Here is an 18987-nt window from a genome sequence, read left to right on the forward strand (position 1 = left end):
GACATCACGACACTTGCTTGTTGGACAGTATGCACATTGAATGGTTGACATGGATCTCTTTACAGCCACAAGAGTACAAGAGAACAATCAGCAGTCGCCTTCGAAGTTTTCATATAAAAGCCAGGTTTGAACTCTTGTACTAAGAAAGGTTGACCTGAAATGATTCTAACATTTCTATGTCAACATATTCATCGTCAGCTATAAGCTGATGTAGTTGTAGGTTAAGAGTCATGCACATTATCTTCGTGTGAATGTATATTTGTGTTCTTTTTATGTACCTATTTTTTTCCTTTCTAGTGAATGTGTTGGAGTTTTGATGTCCTAACCGACCTGTAATTAACTCTTGTTAAAATGATACTTTGGTCAATAGGCTGCTGGGCTTCGCTCTGTTAGCCCCTTCGGATATTCCAGGAAGCAAGCACTCTAATTTTGTTTGTTTTTTTTCCTTTCTTTCCCTTTTTGTAATAAGTGGTAGTTTTGACAATAAAGAGGAATAGTAAAGATTGTCGTTGTTGATCTCTGTCTGTCTGTCCCATTTTCTTTCACCTGACTGCGAGGAACTTTTAGCTGACGATCAAGTGTGAAGCTTTCTACTGTTTACCTTGTTTGCAGGGATTAAAATTGCTGAAAGAGAAGTGCAAACTGACTTTAACAGTCGAACGTAACCTGGACGGGCATCTAGTAAAGCTAGAGAAGGTAATCAAAAGTACACGTACATTCATGTAGTGCTGATGTTACACCGTCAAGCATCACTTTCAAGGTGTTGACAGGTGTAATTAACATGAATCTTAACACTAGGGTGTTTAAGGCTCCAGATATAAAAACACTTAACCTTTTTTCCGGATAAATTCAAGTACATGCAAGTACTACTAAAGTTCGCTGTTAGGTACTTTTTTTACATGAAATCTGCCCGTACAGGTGGGACAATCTAGCAACTGAGCTACGAAACCATACATTAGAAGCCATGTTAGGTGTGACTCTTTGGCATGCTGTTACTGTCTTTGGAGTGAACGTGGAAATACGTGTTCTTCGTTGGTAGGTGTAGCTAAAATTGAATTGTAATTTAGTTCCAGACTTCAACTTCAGTGGCTGTCTTTCGTCCTTGTGTGCATCTTTGGATTACTCACAGTACTGCTTCATTCTTGGAATGTGGGAGAAAACTTTGGAGAACCTTTAGAAGAATTTGAGAGACCGTCCTCAGTCATCCAAGATCCTCTTGGAAAGGTGATAATTATATTAATCACTTAAATCTTTCTACATTTAAAACAGAAAAGTTTACTCTTAGTGTCTACTTTGAAGTAGAGGTGGTGCTAGGCTTTAGTTTTTTTTTAATTAGTTTGTAGTTAAAGTGTGCTGAGTTTTAAAGAGGAATTTATGGAAGGGAGGTTTTAGATAGAGCCTTAGTGCTTGTTTATTTGCCATAGTAAATACCCACAGTTTTACCTCTTAACCTTTAAAGAGGTAATACCTACAGTTTTACCTCTTTAAACTTTTAAAGAGGTCGGATCCTTGCCGCAAATCCTGCTTTACAGATTACTTTGAAATCTTGTATTTGAAACATCAACTAAAACTAAAGGATGATATGCACATAAACTAGGAAAAGCCACATCAAAACAGCGCTTTAATTACGTCAATCTAACACTTACACTAAGGCATTGCTATCATTTTGGTTTTCCTTCTTTATCACAAACGTTTTGTGTGTAATCTTAATTATTTAAGCAAACTAATCGAGATTTTCTGAAATCCAAATGGCCTCCAAGAACGCTATGTAACTGAGGGCCAAGAAAGGTTTTGAAAAGGTAATTGCTTCACCATTTTAGCCCCCAGAGGAAGAGAAGGTTTGGACTGTCCTGAGAATGAACATTGACCTCGTCAACGTTAGTTTGGAGCTGCTCCCCTTTCAACTGTTTGAGCACCCAGAAGATAACCTCGACCACGCCCAGCTGCCATCATTGGCCAGGATAGACTTCATTAAATCTAAATTCGAGTTTGAATCTTTCTCTGATTGGTCAAAGACTATTGATTTGGTCTCCCAAGAGGTCATTTTTGAAGACATGAGGCAGAAAGGTAACTTTTCAATTCCAGTGAACGCTTTCGGTTGCCCCGGGATCTAACAACAAATTACCTTCCCGATATCATGGTTTTTGTTTCACGATGTTCAATCGATCAAAGGATTACATAAATTTGCAAATTCAACTATATCGTGGGTTTGGAATGCAGAAAGAACTCCCGGAAACAATATTGTGGAACATTTTTTCCTTCGTCTTGAAAGACGATTCTACGATTTTCATAGCCCTGTTAAGAAAAGGGCCCGAACAACGTTGTTTGCAGTGTAAGAGAAAACAACGAGTCTTCTTGTTTCGTTATTAAGGTCATTTCACACAATCACTTTACCCATTCTTACCATGTGCTATCACGTGCTTCATTAGGGAACGCACTTAAAATGGCGTTTTTTTAGTCGTTTTGTCTGATTGGACTTCTTCCTTTTAAATGGTTGCAGCTAAAAATGAGGCTGTTACCTCGTTTTAAGTACTAAATTAAAGGCCCCAAGAGATAAAAGACCAATTGGAAATGCTTCACAAAGAATCTTAGTGCAGGTTCTGTCCTTTTAATACTTAATTTTGCTGACTTCCTCTCTAGGTATGGACCTGGATGACTCTGATTCCTGTATCTTCACTAGTATTCTTTTGCCTAGAAAATTACCAGCGTCCACCAAGGAGCGGGAGAATTCGCTACAGTTTGAGGTTCACTACAGAGACACGACTAGTAAAACCCTGCTAACGTTCTTGTTCAATCACAGTCGTATTATGCTAATCATCGATTATCTGCTTGATACGTACAACTTCATCATGTGTCGAATGTTCAAACCCAGTACAGGTGAACACACCTTACATTTTTAAATGGTTAATAATCTATAGTTCAAGTCTGTAACATTCATTTATTCAGAGCCGTTCGCTCATCTCTACACGGGTTTATTACTAACCAACAAAATGACCAGCTCCTAGTTGGCTTGTTAGCTCAGTTGGTGGAGCACTGCACTGGTATCGCAGAGGTCATGGGTTCAACTCCTGAATAGACCTAAATTTGTTTCACGCATTATTTTAACTACTGTTTTCGTGACTGCGGGGATCAAACTCATTTTCTTTGCTTAATCTGCAGTTCAAGTACATGATATTTATAAATTTACAATCGTTTAGAAATGGGTAGGGAAAAATGGTTTTCAAAGGGGCGCTTCTTTAGTCCTTTTTTTTTTTTTTTTTTTTTTAAGTTGTGGTAATCAAACCGGTTTGTTTATCTTTTTCTTTGTTCTGGATTTTGATCTTGAGTGGGAGGCAAAGGAAAACTTAATATAAATCAAACTCGGTGAAAAAAAATTAATCCAAGGATAAGTTTGAACCACTGAATATACCTGAGGTCTAATCCTAACCTCGGTTTTTACGCAATCAATAGGCCTCAGGTTTTCTCTTTTAGAGGGTTGATTTAATTAAATAATTGTCCCTCCACTGTTAGCTTTGGGCCTTCTTGTCGCTGTTCACAAAAATAAATGTTCAGATAAGTGGTTCAGCTAAATTGGTTAGGACTTGCATTTGTAAAAGAGCAGCTAAACTATGTTTAAAAAAGGATTGGATAGCAAATTTTGTTACTTCCACCCATACTCGCAACTTCTTTTAGTCAAAATTTTCGTTTGTATGCGGAAGTTCGTGTAAGTGCTTCCGAAAAACGTCGTTTTCAATCAATGCCTTTAACCCCAGTTAAAAACTGTGAACTTCTCATGGGTGATCTCTTTAAAATTCGTTTTCTTTTCGATGGCTATGAAACAATCTTAATTGTATGATATCCGTCGAAAAGAAAAAACTTTAATTTAGTAGTAGTAACGTTACCTTTAACCTTCCATGCAGAATGTCTTGAGAGTTTGTTGGGTTTACTTTTCTACCCCGACATCAGTATCTATATTCTTAAAACAATTCTCTTTACATTTCCTTTGGTACTGATAAGGAGAATTCGTTTAACAATCAAACTTCTTAGGTTGGTAATCATTTCCTTTGTGTTCATGATTTTAATGAATGATTTAGCAGTAGTACTGTAAAGAGAAATTAGTTGCTGATTATTGTTAGGATTGAAAGTTCTTAGTTATGAGAAGAAACAGAAAAATAAAGTCTTGACTTAGTCATCTCTTGCTGTAGCTGAAGACAGTTCTATGGACGTGCCAGAAGATGATGGTCCCGCCAAGCCATATGAAACACCGCCTCCGTCTGCCTCAGGGGTGGCGACCAGATGTGAGATGCCAGCACAACCACAGGTGGACAATTTGTGCTAATAGTAATTCTTTTCAGTCGTGTACGTGTTGTTCGGCGTTTCAAGAAAAAGGAAAAAGATGCAGTCACTTTAAGTTGGGAACTTCCACGCGGGATGTTTTCGCCAGGTTACTAGGTAGTCGCAACATTGCGCTCGTTGGCTGAGGGGTTTGATACGGTCGAACCTCCAAGCCTTAAAACTCGCGTCAAAATACGTTTTTAACCGCACCTAAGCTCAACAAAAGATGGGGGCTACGCAACTATACTTTGAGGCGACGGAACTTGTGGCAATCGTGCAATGGGGCGACGTCACCTGAAACCATTGTGCTGATAAACATTTGATTTTGAAATGTCGAAAATTCAGCATTTGTTCAAAGTGTTTCATTTCGTTAACCTTGTGTAATCTATAGTAAGGAGCAGCATCGTCGTTTCCCGGAAAACTGGGTAAATACTAACATAAGTGTTATTTTAGATATTTTTAGGATGCTAAGTTCTGGCGTTCAAACCTTAACTTTTGGTGGCCCTAGTCAGTTTTAACTCGCCACTGGCGACCGTGCGACCGCCAATTTTTAGCCCTGGACAGTGCGCGCCAGTTGGTGTGATGTGATATTAGAGTTTTGATGTTACTAATTTGATTACTTTCAGCCTCAAAAGACGTTTGAAATGAAAGTGAATATTTCGGGAACGGAGCTCGTTGTGTTGGAGAATGTGAACACTATGGACACCCATGCCGTGGTTTTGAAGGTACAATCGCTAACCTGTTGTAAAGTGAATGGATAAGGATTAGTTGTGATGATTACATCATAGTAGTTTGCTTCTTCATTAAGACATTACCATGGTCGGCACACTGAATTCTGAATCTAAAGCTCGGGTTGGAGCCATGCCTGGGTCTTTGTGGCGTTTCTTGGCCAAGACACTTTATTCTCAGTGAGCCTCTCCCTACCCAGGCGTATTAGTTATTCAAAGTTGTCCGCTACTACTATGACGAAATTTTAGGGTTAACCCGCGATGGACTGGTATTCAATCCACGGGGACCATGGAAACCGGCCTATGAGCCAGCGAGCCTTTGTTTGTTTGGAGACTTAACCCTACTGTTCCCTTTTTGATGAAATATCTCAAATAATATTGCGAAGTATTTTCAATTGGAGAATAAAGTGACTTAAAAACTTTGTACCCTGAAAGACCATGGTGACTTATATGTAATCGCATCGATTAGAGATGTATATATTGTTGAGTCCTGTTTGCACACATTAAATCAACTTGTACCCGCTGCATAGATAACAGCTGTGTTGGCATGGCGCCCGCATCTTCAAAGTCAGAAGTGGCTGTCGTGCAGTATCCAAAACCTGGAGATGTTCTCCTGTGTTTTGTCCTGTGAGGAAGAAACCGCTCTGTCGATTATAGATCCAACATCTGCATTAGTTGAGTTGAACAATTCCAGGAGACAGAAAGGACGCAAAAATGCCGGGTTGTTGGATATCACAGAGGAACAGTTGCCTAGTTTGGAGGTGAGTAGCCTTTTGTGTTTTCAAAACCATAATTTTTTTAAAAAGGAGATACTAATTTCGTTGATGAAACTTTTTGGGAAATTCTCGTTAGTGGTCACAAGAGCGCTGACGTCAAATCTTGTAGAAGACAAAGGATGTTTGACACCAGCGTTGGGTTTAAATTTAGACGCATATGAGATTCTCTGTCTTGGCTTTGGTGGTTTTCCATGATTACTTGGTAAGACAAGGAAAATAAAATGGTTATAGGGCTTGAAGTTAGACCTTCATGCACTGTTTAGATTCCTTTACACTGTTCTGCAATAAGCTGACCCATGTGTTAAACTTACCTTTAGAAAGCGTTTAGGTGGTTATGTCTGGCGAAAGATAGTGAAAAAAGCCATCTTTGAGCTCGTTTGTAGAACAAAGAAATATTGCAGTATCTTTCGGATCATTGTTCTTTAGTTTAAATAATTGTGTTACTCTGTACCCTGACTTTCAACCCTTATTTTCCATGTGAATGCTTCAGATCCCCTCAAAATGTTTAAAATATCTAAGTAAGTATTGTGCTACAAAAGGTAGCAACATAATTCGATATATCAGAGCGATGAACCCGCAAGAACGCCTTGTATTTATGTGTTTTAGATCAACCTTCCAGGACCGCTTACCATGCGTGTGTCATATAACGACTATAAGTTGTACCTTAGTATCCTGGATTCTGTGTCCAAGCAACTGAATAAGGCTATTAAAAGTGAAGTCAATTCAAACGTTGCCGAGGAGGTGCCTGATCATGAGTTTGATGGTGAGTTTCAAGGTCATGTTTTAGGCAGTTTTACTGCACTGTATGCTGATACTTTCATTTGTTCAATGAAAAATGTCGTATTTTACTTCGTAAAATTGTAGGAAACCACAAACCAATCATGAAAAGGTGCAGGGAACAGAGGAATTTTTCCTTTTTCTAATTTCCTGAAACAAGAAGGATATGTGAGCACTTGAGACAGCTTTCAGACGAGGTTGTGTAAACACCGATAAAGTCCCTTGATGCTCCCTTATAAACTGCTCAAATAGAACGCGCAAATCAATTATTATCAATTATTATTGATTAGCAGTTGATCAACATTTCTTTTGCTATCAAAGCGATGTCAGTAAAACGTCTTCAAGAACTGGGCTTTAAAGAGGCAGATTGCATCAGAGCTCTTCAAGCGACGTCAGGTCGACTAGAGGCTTCTGCCACTTGGCTTCTTGAGAACGCTACTCCTATCATCCAAGCACAGAGCTCCCAACAGCAAAGCAGTGCACAGGGTTGGCAGTTTGCTGGTTTTGAGGTGAGTTGAACGCTTTGTGCCCAGGCTTGGTGTGTCGTAAAGCCACAGTGACACTGCTATGATTGACAAGTATACTTATTTAGAAAAGAAAAAAACTTGTATGATGTAAAGAAGTACAGACGACTTGTTGTAACAAAATTTGAGTGTCCATAGTATAATTCTTCGTAGAAGTTTTCCTATCAAAATTAATCATTCTTTTTTCTCGTAGACGAACAAATTCTCTCCTTGGCTTCTCTTGGTTTGTCATGTTTGGCTTTAAAAAAGCTGGCAAGGCGAAAAGCTTTTGGAAATGATACTTGCCAAGTAAAACGCACTAATGTTAGCAATCGTGTGAAAGGTTTCATGATACATTGGTACACAAACAAAGCTGGTTTACCAGGGCTACTGTTGATAAGTAATTCAGCTGAATATTCAAGATGTTTTTCAGTCATTCTTAGTGTTGTTTGCAATTTTAAGTGAGCCAATCGCAAATGATGCGCTTTCTAAGCTTTGGCGAGCTGTTTTACGGCTATCGGCGAACCCCATTGAGATTCCCTTTTTTGTACCCTGAGATAGAACAAAGAGCTTGCAAAACTTTGTTGCTGACACTAACTGTCTGGGGTTGTTTTTCCCGCGGTAGGTCCGCGCGGGTGCTGTGTGTATCTGCCTGATTGATGACTGTGGTGACAGTGACGTACCACTCATTGAATTCAGCGCTCAAAGTATGTTGGATTCTTCGCATTTCTTAAAACTTAGATTCATTTGCCTCCCCACTGTTTAGTTAAGTTTTGTAAGCGTCTGTGTTTATTATCCTTCAATATTTTTTTAACTCGCGGGAAAAATGTTTGCGAAAAGCTTACGTTTGCGGCGTAGGAAGTTCACTTTCCAGTGTTCTCTATTACGATTTCATGTACAAGAAAACAGTGTTCCTTCTTCTGTAACAACCACATAACGCTTTCTCATCTTGAACTATATTTTAAAAGCAGATTGTTTCTTACTGGACTTAAGGTTTGAAAATTGGGAACATCACTTAGGGTATATCCTCAGATATCTCCCAGTTTAACCGCGGGATATACGGTCACGTGATGCGTTTTTGATCAATCGCGCGCGAGCAAAAATATTTGTTGGATAATAAAAATAGATACTGGTAAGCTGTCAGGGAAAGCTGAAAAATGCTAGAAGGTAGCCTTTTGATGGAATGGCATCCGGTCTGGGGTGGCCTTGTTGAGTTGTGCTTCTGAAACCGGTATAAGCCTCGGAAGGATGGGCCCTGTACCTCGTAACTTGGCTTCTTTTTTCAAACAGCAATGTATCAATTGACAGGGGAATTTTCCTTTCCCCCTTTTTTTTTCGGCCTCTCGATAACCTCCTGGACAAAAATGCTTGTCCCTTCCCAAAGTTTTTCTACTTACAATCCCAAGGTGGTGGCTCTACATTTCGCGTTGTAATGTTGACCGTTCCCTAGCCAAGCTAAGGTTTATTGACTACCCCTGCGGTAACATGCGTTATTTATGTCCAAGCATTCCAGTTCCATTCCTTGTCTTTGTAAGCGGGTTTCTCATTCGCGCACGAGATTTTGAACCCCCCTTAATTGGGAGACCCGCATTTGCTAATGATACGTAACTTTCAGTTTTCTTTATCCGTGTAGACCTGTACTTCTGGCATGACCTTCAGTCCACCGGTGATGGCGCGGCTCAGTGTACTGTGATAGTGCAGTACTACAACAGAAATGTGTCAGACTGGGAACCTTTCGTGGAGCCATGGAAGTAAATATGATCGTCTAGATTGCACTGGTCTTCCCTAACATAGCTTTAGCTATACGATGTAGAAATTTGAATCAGGGCCGGGTTGTTCGAAAGGGGGTTAACCTTACTCTTGGATTGAAAATTAGCCTTAGCTTTATGACTCAAGACTAACGGGAAAAATGCAAAAGAAAAATTAATTCATTAAACTCAATTAAAATTGACATTTATTCCGGGATAGGTTAATCGTGTTTTCAACAACCCGCTCTGAACAAATGATAATTGACGTCATGCACGATCAGAACGAGGGCTCTCGTCCGATTTGAACCAATTTTTCGCCTAAGCCTGGTTTTCAAAGGATCGCCCGGATGGTCCCCATTTTTTCGAAAACCTGGGAGGACTGGAAAAGTTCAGGCGTATTCATCATTGGATTCTTTCGATCTCTCTTATGGGCTAGGTTGCTCATGGAGTCCTTCTCACTTTTAAAGGAAATCTCAGTCTTAAGTGTCTAAGTAATCCGCAGCTTCTTTGGTTTTGCTTTACTTCACTATTTAATCGGTCCAGAAAACTCGCGCCACTTTCTCAACCAACTGTGTTAATGGTGGACTCCTCTCTTTCTGTACTGTCCTTGCTATGTTCTTTGGTTAAGACCCCCATTATGCTTGTGTTGCAGATGTCAATTGCACTGGCAGGAGCAACATAAAACACCAAGTAAAACAAACAGGTTTCTGGCTAAACTGGATGGTGAGTTGTGGTGCACTACTATGCTGAACAAATCATTTGGGAAATCAGTCACTTACACATTGCCTTTTTCCACCCTGACATCTAATGACTTACGGGGGTAACCTGTAGCAAAAAAACTCATCCGGGGTTGGGGAAGGAATGGTAGCAATGTATTTGTATTCGTTATATACTTAGAGATTGGGAGTAAACTTAAATTCTCGCGGAATGGGCTAGCAGCTCCAAAGTCATGCTACAATTCACTGAATAGATAAAGAAAAGAATAGATACAAAATTATAGATAAATAAATAAACATTCATTCATTGCACTCTCAGCCCCAGATCGTCTTGATGTCACGGTTACAACTACTCTTATAAACATGATCAAACACACCATTGCCAGTTGGTCTGAAGACTATTACAGACCTGATCCATCGCCTGTGTCAGCGGTGGCTTCCACAGAGACCCCCAGCCTTCCCTCGAGCCGGAGTGACAGCAGACATGACAGTCTGAATCAAACCACAAGCACCGAAAGTCCTCTTAGCAGTCCGACAGTAAGTAGACCAGAGTCCAGCGCGTCCTTGTGGTCCACGGGATCAGGATTTCCTCGTCGGCGATCACCCTTCGTTCCATTTGTACTCAGAAATCAGACAGGTTTGTTTAATTTGGTTTTGTCTGTTGTTCAGATACCTGTTTTGAAATAGACTACTCTTTTAAGAAAGCTGAAATAATCGCTATTCTATCTTACTTAATGTCCGGTTACTGAGCTCGAGATTGAAGAGTGCTTTGTTTTTCTTTTAAGGGCATACGTTTGCACCAACTTTTTGCAGGAAATTTCCAATCCCTTTTTTGTCTAGTGTGTGAACGAGGGACGACAAAGTGTTTGACTTGGTTTCAAAATGTTTGGGAAGGCAGTTGTCGACCTTAACTGTTAACTAAATACCCATTACATTACCAGGTGGCGGCCTCTCCGTGAAATAGTGGGTCCCACCTGTGTCCTGTCCTTTCGCGTTCACAGACTAAACGCAAATGAAGTTATCGATCGCAAAATGCGAGATAAGTTTCTTTACTTATTTTTCTGTCGTGATCAAAAAAAGTTTTCTTTATTTGTCTTTCCAAAACTTGTTTTACCTCGACTAGCCCAGTGGATAGTCGTTCTGGAATTTTTTCAGCCTAGACCCTTTTTTTTAATAGCCCTAGGCTAGTGGACTACCGCTAATGTCGAGCACTGGAAGGTGTATTGAATTCTTGCGTGATGTTTTTAGGATGTGAGATGTGGTTCAAGACAGTAACAACGACTCCATCCAAAGTGATCTTGAAAAGCACTGGGCAGGCTCTTCCTGGTTTACCAGGCCCCTGGTCAGAAAAAATATCTGACTGGAGTACAGTTTCCCCTGGGGGTGAGGCTCCCTTTGAGTTCACATCAGGAGAAAAATTGCGGCACAGAGTAAGTGGATATGTGAATCAGAAATCCTATAAAAAATTTACAAAAGATGTTCAACAGGGGAATTTTCCATTTCCCCTTTTTTAGTGGCCTCTCTATAACCTCCTGGATAAAAATTCTTGTACCCTTCCAACTGTTTTTTTTCGCTGTCGGGCTTTTCGACACAAACTATGCATCTTGGTAAGGTAGAATGATTATGTGGGTGTACGTAACAATAGTTTTGTCACTGAATCTATTAAGGTAGTACACGAGATTATTTACTCTTGGTTAGTATATGATTTACATATTATCGATTTGAAACATGAAATTGCGAATTTAAGATTTTGGGAAAGGTTAGAGAGAAAAAAGAGGACAAATGCGTCGGAAAGCTTTTATTGACAGTTGTAAGTGACAGAATACAAAACTAAAGAGAAAGTCGCAACAGTATGACTGAAACAGTTTCAAATTTCCGTCTAAATGTATGGGAAGAACAAACAAGTTCCTCAACAAAGATTACAGACTTGTGACTGCCTAACATCTTACAACGTTATTAGAGTTTGCTATCATATCGCTCTTGTTCTGAACGCCTTAAAGATTAGTAGCTTCACATTAGAACATCGTTTTAAATATGGAAGTTTTTATTTACGCAGATGTTTTACGATATTTTCCCTATGTTAGGATACCCATGAGTTCAACGTACATCAGGTTATTGTTCAAGTGGAGGGTTGGGCATCACTCTCCCCAGTCTCTGTTGATAGAGTCGGTACATTCTTCAGACAAGCTCGACCTCAGGAGGTGGCCAATAAATCTCCGGTAAGACTAGCGACTAACAGTTCGTCTGCTCTGAAATTAATTTTGTTTTTCCAATTTCGAAAAGTGACATGACCAAGTAAACAACAGAGAAAGCATTTAGAAACCAATTTTTTTTTTCTGTTAAGACTGCTGTATTAAGATACGGTGGGCTACGCCTTGGCCGAACGGCTAGCTTTGCCGGAAGGCTTGGGTTTGAGCGAAGGCCGGGTCAATGTTCCACTCAGGAGTAAAATTGGGTACTAGAAAATTGTTAGTGAAATATGATTAAATGGTGGTGAGGGGCTGGTAAACCTCCGATGAATTAGAGTGGTATTCAGGCGGGAAATGTAATTTCTAGTAGCTTCATCTCACGAAAACCAGGAATAAGCCCTAATAGGTATGAGCCACTTGGCTTCTAGGACTACGTTATTGCAGTTTTAATTTATTCCTGTTTTTATTTTTTGTTTGTTGTTGTATATTTGTTTAGGGAAGTGATCTTCAGCCAGCACGGGTTGTATTTGATGTTAGTTTGGAGGGCAGAGCTCGAAAAGTAGTCACTGTTAGATCTGCGCTGACGGTGAAGAATAAAATGGACTTACCCATGGAGATAAGAATGCAAGGACTTACATCTATGCAGGGTTAGTTTGATGAGCAGCTCCTCATCTGTGTCCCAGTATTGTTCAATTTCTGTCACACCTTTTTCAAGAAGTACACTTTAAAAGCGTCTTTTGTGTTGCCGCTTGCCTTCTGGGCAGAGTCCAGGCTTCATCAGAAGATTAGAAGTTTAGGAAAATGAACGACGCTTTTTAAAAACATGTTTCGACAGTTCTTCTGTCATCTTCAGTTCACTAATGTTTTCACTAATAAATGTACTTCCACTATTAGCTTTTGGCCGTCTTGACGCTGTTCACAAAATTAAATTTTCAGATAAAAGACTCAGTGAAATTAAAGATATTTTAGAACGCGGTTTCGTCAAACCCTAAGCGCCCTTTGGGTTTCAGTCGAATTATTTATTTCGACAAATTTTGTGAGTTGCTTGTAAACCACTTTAGGTAGGCACGGATAATCCAAATACATACAAGTACATTTTACATTTTCGTTTCATCCTATTGAATCAATTTGATTCGAAATTCTTGCCTTTCAGGGACTCTATCTCTTCCAGTCGTATCTCCGGAGTCTTCAGTTGCGATACCACTGCGCTGTACCTCTTGGCAGCTTTATCTCCGACCTTACGGGATGGGGGTGGGGTTTTGCTCCCAGCCAGTAGAATGGAGAAGGGTATTAAGGAGTCATACTACGGAGGGATGTGCACGGGAATGTTATGCTTTACCCTCCTCTGGCCAGCCTGAAAAGAAATTCAGGTAACGGTGTTCTCAACAGCTTTCCTTCTCAAATTTGGGTGCGTTGTGATTAAATGAAATGCAATGAACTTCACGTAACCAAAAAAAAAGTTGGATATTTAAAAACGTTTTCTTTAAACTTGTCGGATTATCAAGCCTTTGTCGGCTTTTCCGTGTTTCTTAAGTGTGTCTTGAATCGGTCTGGGAATGCTACTTCGTCTCTTGAATGGAATGCAAGATCATTGCTAGAGCTCCCTTGAACCTATTTCTGGTTAAATTTCCAGAACTTTTTGCAGGTATCTGCTTGAACTTCTTGTCAAAGATAAGCTCCTTGAAGGGGAAATGTCCCCTAATCAATTCGCTTACCATTTGGACTAGGTATTTTAAAGTGATGCCGTTATTTTGGTGTTTTATTCAGATGCTTAACGTGGTTCGATTGCGAATGACAAAATGACTCAAAACCAGTGTTACTACTTTAGTTTGAGGTTAAAAAGTTAATGGCTGAAAAAGTGACATTTACTTCAGTTTTCTACTGATTTCTTGTGATCCTTCAGGTTCTGTGTGGCTGTTAAGAGAGAAGGCTATCCAGAAGAAATTTTTCATCACGAAGGTGCTCAAACAAGTGGTCTCAATGTGATGCCTCAACCGGGCCACACCCTGACAATCATGTACCCAGTGATGCTAGTGAACCTTCTGCCGTGTGAGTTGAGCTACCAGGTCAAAAATACACCCGCAAAAGGAAACCTGAAGGCTGGAAAGTCTGTTCCTTTGTACACTGTAAGTACAACCTGCCAGCTTTAATGTTTTTATGATGAGTTATGGACAAAATCACGATATATCTTAAAGATCCTGTGAAACGATTTTGAAATTAAATATCCACTGAGTAGTGGTGTGGTGCGAATCTAGCGCGGAAGAAGTACGCACTGGCAAATTATATTTGTTATAGCCAAACCAATTGGAAGAGTTAAGTCTTGAAACAGGAATGGTTTACGAATCAAAAACTAAATTGAATTAAGATTTAAAACTAAACGAACCTGAACATCAGTTAATGATCCTCAAGTCAGTTTTCTCTTTTATCTTTCTTTTTTTTCCTACGTGAACAGGCTGATCCGGAGAAGGCTCTCGATCTTGGCTTCAGCATTGAAAACTTCACATATTGTGATAACATTCGAATTTCAAGAAGAATGAGCTTCATTGAACATCCAATTATTCATGTGGAACTCCAGGACACCGAAAGAAGATCTTTGATACTAAATGTCAAAGTTTCTGTAAAGCCTGGTGGATCATTAAAAGTAAGTGATAAAATGTCGAGCGAAAATCCTTTAGTACATGTTAACCCTTTAACTCCCGAGATCTGATTGTTAATTCTCTCCAGTAGCTCCTACACTTCCTTGTAAATAAGTCACGAGATTTTGGTGTTTGATCAAGACAACGACCTCTACCTGATAAGTTTGATTACTCTCAGTACCTGTTTGCTGGATAATGTACGGATATTGTAGGGAGAAGCTATAGGTTAATCACTGTGAATTTAAGGGGTTAAAGTGTGTCAGGCTTCTATTAACAGTTTCAGCGCTTGTTAAGGGGGCAGTAAGCGATAATGGGAAGCATTTTAAGACAAGCACCACACCTTTGATATTTTATTTTGCTAAATATTTCAGTTCCCAAGTGCTTTTTGTTCGGACAAATTAGAGGCCGTACTCCACTGCACTGCTGTAAAAATTGAATTTCTTTTTTCGTTATTTGTACTAAAATGTCTCATAATTTGTCCTTATTTTTCTCAACTTTCTCAATCATGTCCCAAACTTGGCAGACATCATGTCTGTTAAGATATATTGATATATCCGACTAACCGTTTCTTCACTACCGCTAACTTAGTACGTTCGAGGTATCTAACTAACCTTTTTTTGTTTTGTTTTGTTGTCCCACAGGTTTCCATTTATGCTCCTTATTGGATGATAAACAGCACAGGGATCCCTCTTGTGTTCAAGCAAGAGGGTGGTCCTCATGACATGGCTGGCCAGTTTAAAGAACACGAGATGGCGCGGAGCTTGACTCCGTTGCTGTTTTCTTTCTCTGACAGAGAGGCGGCCACAAGGTATGTTTGGAAACCTGTTAGAAATGTAGTAACTTCCTATTGATTAGGGTTCTCTCACGCTGATTAACCATCGGGTCCTCTTGGTTTTTTTCCTTTTCGGTTAAATTCTTTAAATAGTAATTTACCACGAACTTAGTTTGTTTTTTTAGCAAATAACATTGTCGAGTAGATGACAAGTACTAGTACTTCCTTTTTTCTTCAGCAAATATTTGTATGTGACTAATTTTGTTCGTTCTGAGTCCTCCTTTGTTGTTATTAACAGGTGTATTTCAGAAAAAGAAAACTTGGTTATTATAATATGCCTTTGGCAATGTGGATTCTCTCTGCCTAAAAGTTCCTTGTATTTTCTCAACAGATGTCAAATGAGGATTGGCAAGGGCTATCAGCCTGGAAGCGGGAAACCTTTATGGTACGTAATGGGCTCTCAGCACGATACAGCCTCTCCTTTATCTCTTTGATGTTGTCTTTTAAGTCACTATTACATGTATCGTTTCCTGCTTCCTGCAACTTTATCTTCTCTGCAGGAGTACTCCCTTTTCGCTGGACAATTCACGAGAATTTAGACGCGTTCACGCCATTCAAGGTGGAAGCCGGCCTAACAAGTAAGTCACTTGGAATATTTGTCAACAATTTTTTTACAGTGTCATTGACTGAGAAACAGAAATACAGTTCAGAAATGTGGGGACAATCTGCTGGAATATGTATGTAGATTTGGAATTTCTTTGAGTTTTAGTTCCTGAATGGGCTTTGAAATGGTTGTGTTATTACTTTGTCTTTCCTTTTTTATGATGTGTTCGGCACTTGAATTTGATTTTCAAATAAAAAATTAAGCTTGCTTTACCAGTGAACTAACTGCAGTGTTTTGCCATGGTTGGTAAAGTTTTTCGCGATTGTGTATAAATGCGAAGTTGAAATTTAAAAATTTCTGAAATAGATCAAGTTTGAATCAATTTATGACAATAAAATAAAGTCAGTTCTAAACGACAGAGTATATTCACTTTAACCTCTTTACAAACTTTAAGAAAGACTTAAAGTATGAAAACTAATCTTTAATAATCTTAATCGCTTGGCCCAATGTAAATAGCGCTTGATAAAACAAGGGTACTTTAATCGATACAGCGATTATAGTCTGTGTCTGTTGCTATGATTGAAGCATGGTTTGCCGCTAAATGTACCATTCTATATCGAAAGAAATAAATTTGAATTTTTGTTCCTGGTTATTCACATGATTGTCATTTAAACCATAAAAGTTGTTACGGGAATTAAGAAACATTCTATGTGAGTATTAACATAGTGGCATGCATATAGACACCATCATCTCTCTCGTCACGATAGCCGTCAATTATGGTTGTCTTAGAAACCACTTAGAGCTCTTGTCACATTAAATCCTTGCATTACAGAACGAAAAAGAAAGGAAAAGCCGTAACTCCGCCTCCCGCGTCCGCATGCAAAGTGTCCAGCAGCGCTGTGAGCCGTCAGTTGGAGTTACACGTGCAAGGCGCGTGCTTGTTTCGCGCAAACCTCCCTTGCGAATCCGTGTGCCTTGTCACTTCTAAAAAATGGTAACGTAATGCTGCGCTATTGATTGGTTAAAGAATTGATTGGTCATTTTCCCATCGAAACCTCTTAAGTCAAATCGTCAATGACTATGCTAAATAAGTTTTGAGAAAGTCGTTCTTCGAATTTCTTGGGTGAATTTCCTGTTGAACACTTTAATATCTTTGTTCTTAATCAGTGGAAGAAGAACTAGAAAATGAAATTATGAACAGGGATATTTATAATCAATCAATTATGATGAAACATAATAAGAAATCAGTGAACATTGATTTGTAGTTTCTTTGAGGCATCTTCGGTATCTGAAGCAGAAAATGAATGTCATTTGAGATCCTATGGAAATCAAGATGTATGGGACTGAATTGATCAATAAATTAATTAAAGAAATGGGCGACTAAATATCTAATTATTTAAGATGAATTAATGAACTGATGCACAATGAATAAATAATATTTAGGCAGGAGACTAACTACCTAAATTTGTACTTAAATTAATCAGTCAATAAACGGATATAAACAAACAAATAAATAGGTAAATGAATAAATGAATTAAGAGATAAAACTCTAAACAGATAAATATATAAATAAAAGCAGAATTGTCAATGTTTCATTTTTTTCTGCCAAAAGGCGCTTATGAATTGGGAATTGTTCTATAACCGATTGCATATTTTTTCATGTATGCCATCATAGGGAGGGATAATTGATACCGTCAGGAAACTAAACTAATCGGTACCGTGACGTCAGATACGTTTCTGAGATGTGCAGTACTTTTCATATTTACGATCAGCCTTCATCTCTTTATCGCGTCACACCTGATGTGGAGTCTTCGTTTAGTGTGTAGCGACTGGAACACAAACCTTCTTGATTCTATTTCTTTGACCCTACCAACGTAGTGGCGACCCTTAGTTCTTACCAGGAACATTCGTCAGGGGATGCAGTCAGCTTTGTTTCCTCGAGACCGTGAAGATATAACACTATTTATTACAAAAACACCAATGAAACAACAGAATCTTCCGGTTTCTGAAATGTCAAAACAGGGCTATTTCTTTCTTAGCAACAATGCTAATTTTATTTTAAAACTTCTTTAATGTCAGACAAAAAAAAACTGTTTTGCATAGATATTGCTTTATGTTTATATTTGATGTTAAAATAACATCTTAGCACGCTGGGTTCACGGGCAGTTGAACTCAATGTTTGGTGCTATTGTGACGAGTTTTTAAATCATTTTAATTCGAATTCTTCAATTATACTCATGTGATGAACATAATATCGCATGTCTGATTGTGGATACGAATTCATCTCATTTTGAACATATCTTCCAGTCGAAGATGAAACTCGTATCTACACTCAGTCATTTGATATCCTCTATTTACCTCCTTGAATTATTATGATTTATTTGCATTTATTATGTTTTTATTAATTCTTTAACTATTAATTTCTTCTACCCTTGATCAGTGTGTCTGAACTTGTAAGACTTTTGAAGACGAGTTAAAACAGATACTAAACAAAGGCGAAAACAAAGCGAGTTAATACAGCAAACTAAAAAAAGCATAGATGAGTATTGATAACTAAAATGCTCGGATCAGGAAGGTCTTGTCAAAGCAACCTATCAACGTACGTTAAATACGCGTCATGTTGTTGTTTTCAGGGTGTACGATATTGGTATTGATGTGCGTTTTGGCCAAGGGCGATATCGTGATACAAGAATTGTTACCCTTGCTACTCGATATCAGCTGGAAAATAGGACTCATCATACTCTAGCTTTTTCACAGAGACACTTCGTAAGGGAACAGGTATACAAATTTTTGTTCCTTTGGAAATTACTTGATCTCTATTCATTAAGGTGCTTAATTGTTTTCAAAATGACGTTGTCCATATTCGAATTTGTGTTCCATTTGAAGGCAACTTTTGAACGGCAAGGTTACTTTTTGGAAAAAAGGGGGTTGGTTCCTCAAGAAACTGTGGTGCGAGTCGGTGGGAGGTTTAACAAGATAACTGGTTTTACTAACTGAGTTGATAGTAAAGATTGGCCAACGCAAAGAGTTTCTAAAGCTGACGTTTCGAGCATAAGCTCCTCGTCAGTCTGAAGAGGGGCTAACGGAGCCTTTTACATTATCGACTCAGCTGATATCACTAAACTATATACCTTTTAGGAAGTTTGGAGGTTATCTTAAAACTCAGTCTCTGGAAAGTGCGTTTCCCTTAATGATAACCTATTTATCTGCTCTACTGTAAGAGG

The 18987-nt window shown here is 38.9% G+C and overlaps 1 protein-coding gene across 1 annotated transcript in view; it reads left to right on the forward strand.

Annotated features, from left to right (window-relative positions):
• Positions 1–18987, forward strand: part of LOC131793806 (intermembrane lipid transfer protein VPS13D) — a 63094-nt gene that overhangs the window by 30395 nt on the left and 13712 nt on the right. The window contains 23 exon segments of the mRNA XM_066171669.1: positions 1068–1148; positions 1151–1224; positions 1821–2067; positions 2641–2877; positions 4185–4300; positions 4941–5039; positions 5573–5803; positions 6425–6581; positions 6917–7104; positions 7724–7805; positions 8732–8849; positions 9499–9569; positions 9882–10199; positions 10811–10992; positions 11647–11781; positions 12248–12398; positions 12905–13121; positions 13655–13877; positions 14204–14392; positions 15029–15195; positions 15551–15604; positions 15720–15797; positions 18397–18541. Of these exon segments, the coding sequence (XP_066027766.1) occupies positions 1068–1148; positions 1151–1224; positions 1821–2067; positions 2641–2877; positions 4185–4300; positions 4941–5039; positions 5573–5803; positions 6425–6581; positions 6917–7104; positions 7724–7805; positions 8732–8849; positions 9499–9569; positions 9882–10199; positions 10811–10992; positions 11647–11781; positions 12248–12398; positions 12905–13121; positions 13655–13877; positions 14204–14392; positions 15029–15195; positions 15551–15604; positions 15720–15797; positions 18397–18541 (3560 nt within the window).

Source organism: Pocillopora verrucosa, chromosome 9 (assembly GCF_036669915.1).
Source record: "Pocillopora verrucosa isolate sample1 chromosome 9, ASM3666991v2, whole genome shotgun sequence".
Classification (NCBI taxonomy): domain Eukaryota; kingdom Metazoa; phylum Cnidaria; class Anthozoa; order Scleractinia; family Pocilloporidae; genus Pocillopora; species Pocillopora verrucosa.